The sequence below is a fragment of the Octodon degus genome, unplaced genomic scaffold (assembly GCF_000260255.1).
Source record: "Octodon degus isolate 3935 unplaced genomic scaffold, OctDeg1.0 scaffold00268, whole genome shotgun sequence".
Classification (NCBI taxonomy): domain Eukaryota; kingdom Metazoa; phylum Chordata; class Mammalia; order Rodentia; family Octodontidae; genus Octodon; species Octodon degus.
In genome coordinates, this window is record NW_004524844.1 from 1,944,201 (window position 1) to 1,954,228 (window position 10,028).

General features: G+C 56.9%; 2 protein-coding genes across 4 annotated transcripts in view; both read left to right on the top strand.

Annotated features, from left to right (window-relative positions):
* The first annotated feature begins 3,223 nt into the window (after positions 1 to 3,223).
* On the top strand, positions 3,224 to 7,876 carry Ca11 (carbonic anhydrase 11). 2 transcript variants are annotated; one of them, XM_023706767.1, is made up of 9 exons: positions 3,224 to 3,575; positions 3,657 to 3,731; positions 4,468 to 4,580; positions 5,824 to 6,009; positions 6,210 to 6,305; positions 6,432 to 6,504; positions 6,584 to 6,738; positions 6,913 to 7,078; positions 7,749 to 7,869. In XM_023706767.1, exons 1-9 carry the CDS (start codon positions 3,524 to 3,526, stop codon positions 7,772 to 7,774), a joined length of 942 nt encoding a protein of 313 aa, XP_023562535.1. In that variant the 5' UTR covers positions 3,224 to 3,523; the 3' UTR covers positions 7,775 to 7,869. The 2 variants fall into 2 exon arrangements, with proteins under 2 accessions (XP_023562535.1, XP_004646583.1); XM_004646526.3 differs by having other exon boundaries at positions 3,225 to 3,575; positions 4,438 to 4,580; positions 7,749 to 7,876.
* Positions 7,877 to 8,363: 487 nt separating this feature from the next.
* Dbp (D-box binding PAR bZIP transcription factor) overlaps positions 8,364 to 10,028 on the top strand; it is a 6,343-nt gene continuing 4,678 nt past the window's right edge. The window contains exons 1-2 of one of the 2 annotated variants that reach the window (XM_012512750.2): positions 8,364 to 9,035; positions 9,730 to 9,840. In XM_012512750.2, coding sequence (XP_012368204.1) covers positions 8,897 to 9,035; positions 9,730 to 9,840 — 250 coding nt within the window. In that variant the 5' untranslated portion in view covers positions 8,364 to 8,896. The remainder of the gene's footprint in view (positions 9,036 to 9,729; positions 9,841 to 10,028) is intronic. The other variant, XM_023706755.1, reaches the window with a different exon arrangement.

Here is a 10,028-nt window from a genome sequence, read left to right on the forward strand (position 1 = left end):
AGAAAGAAAGAAAGAAAGAAAGAAAGAAAGAAAGAAAGAAAGAAAGAAAGAAAGAAAGAAAGATCCAGTCATTCTCCAAGGGTTGGGTCTTGAATGACAGAGGAAGGAGCTGGGCAAGGCAGGAAAGACAGAACAAGAACTCTTTCCAGGGGTGACGGGAGAACTATGGGGCAGCAGGGTCAACTCTGAGCAGAAAAAAACGTGTGTGTGTGCATGTGTGTGTGCGTGTGCATGTGTGCGTGCGTGCGTGCGTGTGTGTGTGTGTGTGTGTGTGTGTGTGTCTAGGGCAGAGTGGGAGGGAGCTGGGGAGGCCAAGGGAGGCAGGGATGAGTGGAAAGAGCCTGGGCAGGAAACCAGGTGTTCCCCAGACAGAGCAAGGGGCAGGGGCTCCAGGGGAGACTTCAGGAGCCGTTTCCTTCAATCGTGCCTGATTTCTCTCCTGAGGACCCACAGGTGCCAGGTGCTGTGTTGGTCATGTGGGAGACTAAAGGCGGCATTGAAGCTGGGGCTGTCAGGGGGCCCTGCTCCCCTCTGTCACGCCCTCCCTCTGCCACCTCTGCCTCCTCTGCTTCCCTGTCTTTCATTATTTCTCACCTCTACCTTAGCTGTGATAAAAATAAACAGTAGAAACTGTGCAGCTGAAACAACAGTTTATTGTCCTGTGGTTCTCAAAATTAAAAGTTCAGTCATGCTGGAATATGTACTAAATAAAAATAAAGGACAAAAAAAAAAAAAAGTCAAACTGTGCATGGTGGCACATGCTATAACCCTAGCACTCAGTAGGCTGAGGCAGAAAGATCTTGACTTTAAGGCCAGTCCAGACTACACAGTGAGACCCTGACTTAAAAGAAAAAAAAAGTTGAAAGTTAAGGTGCTGTAGGACTGTGCTCCCTCCAAAGGATCCAGAGGGATCTGGGGAGATGGCTCAGTAGAATAAGCGCTTCCCTGGCAAGCGAAAGGGCCCGAGTTCAATCCCCGGGTTCAGAAAGGTAGGGAACAAAAGATCCAGGGGAAGGTTGTCCTCCCATAATCCACCTCTGGTGGCTTCCAGCATTCTTTGGCCTTTGATAACACTGCTTTGATTGCTGCCTGTTTCCACTGGCCTCTCTTCTGGGTCAGATCTCTTTTCTGTTTAAGGCAACTTCTCATCCAATTTAGGGTCCACCAGATGATGCAGGCTAATCATTAATTTACTTATATGTACAATCATTTCTTTGTAGCCTGGGGTTGTGGTACACTTCTGTAATCCCAGCACTCAGGGCTGGGGAGATGGCTCCGTGGAATAAGTGCTTCCCTGGCAAGTGCAAGGGCCTGAGTTCAATCCCCAGTTCCGCCAACAAACAAACACCTATAATCCCAGCACTCTGGGACACTGAAGCAGGAGGACCACAAATCTGAACCCAGTCTGGGTAATTTAGTAAGACTTTGTCTCAAAATAAACAGTAAAAAACTGCTGAGGTGCAAAAGTGTAAAAGCCCTGGGTTCAACCTACAGTGACACACACGTGTGTGTGCACATGCAGACACACACAGAAGGAGAAAGAAACAAAGTACCATCACTTTGCATGTCTTTTCCTCTGATGCAGTACTAAAATACATCTGAACAGCCTTGAACATTCTTTCTTTCTTTTTTTTTTTTTTAAACCGGGGATTGAACTCAGGCCCTTGCTCTTGCCAGGGAAGCACTTATTCCACTGAGCCACCTCCCCAGCCCCTACCTTGAACATTCTTTCATGCTCCTTTGCTTGGGAGCCAGATTCCTTCCTCTTCAGGTGTTGCCAGATTAAGTGACTCCTTTCAGGTGATAAATAACAGGCGCGACTGTCTGGGGACCAGGTCCTCAGAGGCCTCAGAGGACCGCAGCCCCAGCCAGCAGCTAAGCTGGAGCCCTTCCCGCTTCCCCACCAACCATCTCAATTCCTGACCCTGTCACTTACTGGCACATAATAAAAATGCCATTTTTCTTCTTTGTTGTACCAGGAACCAAACCCAGAGCCTAAACACATTGCCATCCTTTATGTATTTATGATTTTAAATTTTGAGGCAGGTTTGAAGTCATGAATTGCCCACCCAGTGCTAGAACTTGCCATCTTCCTACCTCAGCCTCCCAGAATGCTGAGGTCACAGATGAGTGCGTTGTCCTAAGCCCCCAGGGTTAGGGTGCCGTGCTGTGCAGCAGTGTGTAACTGAAGGATAGCTTTCTCTTGGGTGCTTTTTCTGCACCTCCTGCATTTCTGATCCTGTCCTGTCTCCTTCCACCTCCGTCTTAGATGCCCATTTCAGGCTCTATGCCTCTGACTGTCTCCCCCTGAACACTAGGTTGGCCTCTTTGTGGGCCTCTATCTAGGTCTCCATCTCTGTCCCCGTGTTCTTCTCTACCCATGGCTCTTGATCTGCAGCGCGGCAGCTCTATTTATAGAGGTGTCTGCCTGTGACTTCAGGTTTCCGAGTGCATGTGTCTCTTCCTGCCTCTTTCATATTTGTCTCTAGACCGGTCCTCCTGTGTCCCCTTCCTGCCCGCTGCCTGGACAGCCTCTCTCTGAATGCCCTGTTTCTATCTGGAAGTGTCTCTCTGTGTCCATTTCACCGGGTGTCTCTGTATGTGTGTCTCTGCCCCACTCCAGGCCTCCAACCTGAGGTGCGGGTCTCTTCTCTGTGGTCTTTGCTTCGTATCTCTCAGTGTGCGTCTCTGCTCATCCCTTTCCTGTCTCTGTCCGCTCGCCTCGGCCTGGTACCTTGCTCTCTACCTCCAGCACTCCAGCCCCTCCACCATACCTCCTCCTCCCCGCCCGGCCTCTCTCCTCGCCAGGCTTCTGCCGCCCCCTCTCGGCCAGCAGCCCTCACCGTACCCCAAGTCCCCGGGGATCCCGGCGCCGAGCGCTGCACGCTGCCGGGCGGGGCTGGGGTGCGTGTGGGGCTGGGGTGCGCGCGGGGCTCCCCGAGGCTCGGTGACCAGAGTCCCGGTTCTGCGTTGGGCGGCGTCTCTGCCTCGCCGCTCCACCTCCCGCCGCCACCCTGCGGAGACCGGAGCCGCCCTCCGCCCCAGGTGTCCCGGACGGACGCCGCACCCCGGCCGCCCCGCGCGCACTCCAGCCCGGGCGGGTGTGCTGCTGCGAGATCACTACCCGCCCCCCATGAAAAAATTAAATAACACCGGAGTGAAGGGAGGGCGGGAGGAGGGAGGGCCGGGAGCAGAGACGCTCGGGGAGGAGAGACAGGCGGAGGCGCGGAGGAGGAGGAGGCGGGAGGAGGAGGCCGAGCGAGCGAGGATGGAGACGCGGAGTTAGGCGGCTCAGCTCCATGCCGAGCCGGAGAGGGTGTGGGTTCGCAGCCAGGAGCCGGGGCAGGCGGAGAGGGGAGCACGGGAGGTGGAGGGAGTGCAGGGCTGGGCGCGGAGTACTGGAGAGCAGCCTCCGGCACTCGGACCCCAGTGGGGAAGAGAGAGGCTGGGGGTCCTGGGGGGCTAGGGTCCCGGGAGCTGAGGGCGCAGGGCACGGCAAGGGGTCCCTCCGAGCCTCCTGGGGATGCGGGGCGCCCCTCGAGCGCTGGTCCTCTGGGCCGCACTAGGGGCGGCAGGTAAGACCTGGTTCCCGGCGGGAGCCTCGCGGGAGGGGCGGCGGGCGTCCAATAGAGGGATACAGGCTCCTCTCTTCCCAGCGCACATCGGACCAGCGCCTGACCCCCAGGACTGGTGGAGCTACAAGGATAATCTCCAGGGAAACTTCGTGCCAGGTGCAGTCAGGGCGGGGACCCAGGAGTCCGCCCCCTCCCCCTTCCATCAGGGGCCTCCTCCACACTCTGGAGTCTGGGTCCTCCACCCCCTCCTCCCCCCGCAGACCGGGAGTCCCAGCTCCTCTTCCCCCCTCCCTCAGGCGTGGGGCCCAGCCTCTGAACCCCGCGGCTCACCATGGGACATTATACATGCGCATTTCAAGTAGTGAGTGGGAGTGAGTGGAAAGAAAGAGTGTGGGGGTGGAGAGCATGTGTGTGTGTGTGTGTGTGTGTGTGTGCAGAGAGGGGTGGGTCATGGCTCCTGCTGGGAAGCAGAAGCGGGCGGCCTAGTCCCCCTTTTCATCACCAGGTCTCTCTTGCAACTCCTCACCCCAGTGCCTTCACGATCCAGCTGTGGGACATGGGAGGCTGAAAGAACTACAACTCCCATGGGACCATGGGGCAGGTCGGCAGTGGTTGAGAAGGCTGCAGCCCTGAGACCTGCTGGGAGTTGTAGTTCCTTTCACAATGACAGTTTAAGATGGATTGGATGGAAGAGAGAATTGGTGTTAGGGGGTCTTGGGGAACTATTCCAAGAGTCTTCTAGAAGACAGGCTCCACGACCCAGCCTCTCCTCCCTCAGACCAATCCCACCTACCAGATCCCAGCATTGTGAACCAGCCCCAGTTTCTGACTCTTTTGCTCCTGCCCCCAACACTGCCCCTAGGGCCTCCATTCTGGGGCCTGGTGAACGCAGCCTGGAGTCTGTGTGCTGTGGGGAAGCGACAGAGCCCTGTGGATGTGGAGCTGAAGAGGGTCCTTTATGACCCCTTCCTGCCCCCGCTAAGGCTCAGCACAGGAGGAGAGAAGGTAAGGGGTGGGGGCAGGGGTGTTACAGGATCCACTGGGGGCGCGTAGGAGTGAGGGTGAGAGGGGGTGCTGAGGCAGCTTTGGGAAGGAGTGGGTGCACACTGGGTGAGGAGAAGGCTTCTTATTCTCTAAAACAGATCGTGTTTTCTTCCCTTTCCAAACATGGCTCTCTAGTCTTCCTATATCTGTAGAAGCAAAGAAAAACAGCACATTTCCTGTGGCAGGTACTTTTCAAACACTTGACAATCAAACCATCAACCCCTCAATCCTCACAGTAAGTCCATGGAATATGTGCTGTTGTTCTTATTTTATGGATGCAGACACTGAGGCCCAGAAAAGTTAAGTTCCTTCCCTGGGGTCACACAGCCAGAGCGTTAGCTCGGGGATGCGAATTGAGGTGTGATCCCAGAGTTCAGGCTCTGCAAAACTTTTTCTTTCACTCTTTCTTTCTCTTTGGAGACAGAGTCTCGCTAAGCCTTTAAAGTGCTCAGGCAGGACTCTAATTTGACATCCTCCTGCCCCAGCCCCTGACAGTGCTAGGCCATCATAGATGTGTACCACTACGTTTCGCTCAATACCATTTTATATAAGTGCCACCACCATTACAGATGTAATTAATTTAAGCAGTTACACCCAGCTCAGTGGCACATGTGGGACACATCCCAGCACTGAGGGAGCCCAAGGCAGGAAGACCTTGAATTTGAGTAACACTTTAGTAACTCATTAGGAATCAGTCTCAAAATAAAAAATTTTTAAAAAGCCCAGGAACTGGGAATGATGGCACATGCTTGTAATCCTAGCATCTGGGAGGCTGAGGCAGGAGGATGGTTGTGAGTTCCAGACCAGCATGAACTACAAAGTGAGCTCAAGGCCAGCCTAAGCTGCATTGTAAGACCCTACCTCAAAAAGACCTGAAAAAAAAAAAAAAAAGCCTAGGGATGTAGCTCAGTGTAAAGACTCTAGGTTCAATCCCCAGGACTGGGGGAAAAACAGTTTCTTTGCGAGTTACTACTTATTTCCTGTCTCTCTTGTGTGCTCCTTCATTACTCTGTGTCCTGGTGTCCATGGCATACAGTAGAAGCTCAATAAATACATGTTAAATAAACTCACCAATACTGAGCCCAGATCCCATCATTCAGCCCATTGAATGATGAAACGATTGTTGGGCTCTGTGAATGGAGGGTTGGAAGGTACGAGAGGAAAGACCTGTCTGTATACCCAATCCCTTCTGGCTCTCTTACAGCTCCGGGGAACACTGTATAACACTGGGCGCCATGTTTCCTTCTTGCCTGCACCCCGGCCAGTGGTCAATGTGTCTGGGGGTCCCCTCCTTTACAGCCATCGACTCAGCGAACTTCGGCTGTTGTTTGGAGCTCGAGATGGAGCTGGTTCTGAACACCAGATCAACCATCAGGGCTTCTCTGCCGAGGTAGTGGCCCCTGGTCACTTCCCTGAATCACCCCAATTCCTACTACCTCATTTCCTCCTACAAGCCTCAGCCCATCCTCCTCCACAGCACTGCCCCCTACCCTAACCATTAAACCTTAACCTGACCCCAAAACAAGGGGTCCTCCTTTCCTCCCCATCTGTGGGGGAGAAACCCCCCAACTCTCTGTTTGGCTGTCCTAGGTGCAGCTCATTCACTTCAACCAGGAACTCTATGGGAACCTCAGTGCAGCCTCCCGCGGGCCCAATGGCCTGGCCATTCTCAGCCTCTTTGTCAATGTGAGCGAGGCCAGCTGGCCACGTGCCCAGTTGGGGGTCTGCGAAAAAAGAGTGAGGTGGTGTGGTGGGAGAGGAGGGTTTGGGGGTTGAACTGAAGGCTCTGGCCTCACCACCAACCCCACGCAGGTGGCAGGTAGCTCAAACTCATTCCTCAGTCGCCTTCTCAACCGAGATACCATCACCCGCATCTCCTACAAGAGTAAGTGCTGGGGTGCTGGGGGTACCATGCAGCGGCTAAGAGGAGCACCCCACTCCACTCTGGCCTGATATTCCCACAGATGATGCCTACTTTCTTCAAGACCTGAGCCTGGAGCTTCTGTTCCCTGAATCCTTTGGCTTCATCACCTACCAGGGCTCTCTCAGCACACCCCCATGCTCGGAGACTGTTACCTGGATCCTCATTGACCGGCCCCTCAACATCACCTCCCTCCAGGTGACCATCTATCCTGCTCCCTACCCATAGGCCTGGAGACCCCTTACCTCCCTGACCCTCCCTCTCCAGGACTAGGAACCCAAGGAAATTAGGCTTTAGCCAACCTGCGGGTGGGCGTGGCTGATCCAGGTCTCTTGCATTCATTACCCCTTTCCCACGCTCCTCCCACGGCAGATGCACTCCCTGAGACTCCTGAGCCAGAATCCTCCGTCCCAGATCTTCCAGAGCCTCAGCGGGAACGGCCGGCCCCTGCAGCCTTTGGCCCACAGGGCCTTGAGGGGCAACAGGGACCCCCGGCATCCCGAGAGGCGCTGCCGAGGCCCCAACTACCGCCTGCACGGTATGCTCTAGTCTGTAGCCCCACCAGGTCCTAATCCAATCTGCTCTTGTATATCCCCACCGCATTTCAATACGATCCAGTCCCCCCCTTCCGTGTGGTCTAGTCCCTTCCACCTCTCTGTCAAAATGGTACAGTCCACCTCCCTCCTAGACCATTTTGCAACTTGGTATACAACCCCAGCCTTCTAGCATCCTTGAGGTACAGGTAGTGTACCTACTGGACTGTGCCTTCTGTTCCTGTGACTTTACAAAGTGGCATAATCCGGATCCTTTGTTTCCAGGGTACGATCCTAGGGTTCCTAGGTCCGACAGCCCTCCCCCCTTATTGAGAATCCACATACTATCCCTGTTCCTCCCTACTGCCTGCCGTGGTTCAGCCCACAGAGCTAGGGCCGCCGCTCGACACGGTATGGTGCAGACCCCTAGTCCCAGTGAATGTCTTCAGGTAGTTTGGCCTAATGCTAATCCGGACGTCCCTATTCCATCTCCCTGTTGCCCCCTATGACATGGTCCAGATTTATTCCCCCCCCCAGCTTCTTAACTTGGTACGTTCAGGCTCCTCCTTCACAGCGCCCGTGGCAGGCCCCTGCGCAGCGCCGCTCACTTCCCCTGCACACCCCGTGCACCGCCCACTCTAGACCGTGACCCCCAGCTGTCGTCTTCTCTTGCAGTGGATGGTGCCCCCCAGGGTCGCTGAGATTCCCCACCGAGGATTACGCCACTCATCCCAAGCCTGTCTACAAGGGGAGGGGAGTCACCCCAAAACAAAGCTATTAAAGAGACCGAATACTTCCTGTTTCTCGGTGGTCTGATTCTAAGGCTTTATGGGGAAATATTCGGGTATTAACACCTTCTTCCCGAAACCAATCAGACTCTTCACAGGCCTCAGCCACTTAGTATCTTGGCACCTTGCTTCCTAACATTCACAGCTAAAACCATCATTCCGATAAGTGGCTCCTTTAAGAGGTACCCCCCTTCTCCCCTACCCCCATCAAGCGGCACGCGTAGAGCCATGTGTTTATCCCTTCCGTCTGCCTCATTGGTCACAATTGGGTCACGGTCCCGCCCCCAGTGCCACCTCCCATTGGGCAAATGTAGGTCAGTGTCCCGCCTCTTTCCAAAAGGCAAGACAACTTCACGCGCTCAGCTCTTCACGCGCCCTCCCGGGGTTGGCAGTTTCTGGGCCCCCATTGGCTGGGTGTCTCAAGAGCGCGGGACACGATTGGCTGGTCCCTGCAGCCGGAGGGAGGCACGCGGCTGGGGTGCATGGCCAAGGAGGAGCGCGGCGCAGGGCCGGGGCGGGCCGGGGTCCGGGAGGCGGACGCACTCTGTGGCGTCGGGTGTTTTGGTTTGCATTTTTTTTCTGCGAAATAAGTTTGCTTTGGCCACGCCTCAAAGCGGCCGCCTCCTCCTACCCCCTCCTCCGCCCCTCGGCGCACACCTCTCGGGTGCAGATTGCAAAGCGTCTCCTGTGTGGAGCTGCAATTTTTGTAAGAGCCAGACTTGCCCACCTTGTAAGAAGGAGCGCCTGTGTACCCTTGCACCATCCCTTGCAAAGAACCAGCAGCCAGATCTGGTCACCTACTCGCCAGGACTGTATGATCTCCCGGGACTTTCTTGACTCTCACGTTTCTGCACCAAAGACCGCAAATCCCTGGCGTTCCTAGGATTTGCAGCGTTCTGGATACTGGAGGCTTGCGAGCTCCGCGCGCCCGATCCTGGGTAGACACTCGCCCGAGGCCCAGGAGCGTGCCGGCGCCTGGAGAGCCAGCCCTTCGCCTCTCCATGAGCCCATGAACCTGGGGCCAGGTGCCCGGCGATGGCGCGGCCTCTGAGCGACAGGACCCCGGCTCCCCTGCTGCTGGGCGGCCCAGCCGGGGCCCCCCCTAGCGGGGGAGCGCTGCTTGGGTTGCGAAGCCTCCTGCAAGGGACCAGCAAGCCCAGAGAGCCGGCCAGCTGTGAGTTCGGCCCCACTCCCGCAGGGACTCAGGTGCGGGGGGTGGGGTGGGGTGCACACACCGCCCCCGTGATGGGTCCGCCTTCCCCAACCTTCCTTCAGTCGCCCAATGATTAGGCCCCTCGACCGCTCGCGTCCGGGGCACACGGTGCAGGCTTGCGGTCTGTGCGCTCCAAGTACCAGGAAATCTCAGAGACCCGACTCCCCTCCTGTGGCCTGGGGGTCTGGACCCCTGGATCCAGGGAGAAGGGAGGGGGTGTGTCGGAGCTCACAAGGTGGTGACACGGGCTTAGGCGGGGCCTCGCGGGGTCACATGGCACCCGGGGATGAGGAATGTGCCGGAGGAGCGGAGCCCCTTCCCGCGTGGGGGACGGGAGGAGCGGGGGATCGCAGCAATCAGAGTTGTCATTTTGTTCTCTCACCTGCCCAACCCTCCTACTCTGTCCCTGCTCCCCTCTTTCTCAACTCCCGACCCTCTTTCTCTGAGCCTCTGTCCCCATCTCTGAATATCTGTGTCCTTCTCTGGGACTTTCTCAAACCCTCTATCTCTGTCCCCTCCTCCCTCTGAGTCCTTGTCCTCCCTCGCCCCCCCCCCCGGGTCGCCGAGGTGTGCGCGTCTACACCTCCTCTCCGATTCGGAGGTCCCCCCCTCCTGCACCCCATCTCCACCCCGCCCCTGTTTCCTCGTCCTGCAGGTCTCCTGAAGGAAAAGGAGCGCAAGGCGTCTCCGCTCGCAGCCACGGTCCCGGGGCCGGGACTGGAGACGGCAGGCCCGGCGGATGCCCCCGCTGGGGCGGTGGGAGGCGGCGGGTCCCCACGGGGACGCCCGGGCGCCGTGCCTGGCCCGAGTCTGTTGGCGCCGCTGCTGTGGGAGCGTACGCTGCCTTTCGGCGACGTGGAGTACGTGGACCTGGACGCCTTCCTGCTGGAGCACGGGCTCCCGCCCAGCCCGCCGCCCCCCGGCGGCCCGTCGCCTGCTCCGTCGCCCGCGCCC

Coding starts and splice junctions, on each gene's coding strand:
- Ca11 (XM_004646526.3), top strand. CDS start 3,524: ATGCGGGGCGCCCCTCGAGCGCTGGTCCTCTGGGCCGCACTAGGGGCG. Junction 6,306..6,431: donor TTCTCAGCCTCTTTGTCAAT/GTGAGCGAGGCC, acceptor AACCCCACGCAG/GTGGCAGGTAGCTCAAACTC. Junction 7,079..7,748: donor CCCCAACTACCGCCTGCACG/GTATGCTCTAGT, acceptor CTTCTCTTGCAG/TGGATGGTGCCCCCCAGGGT.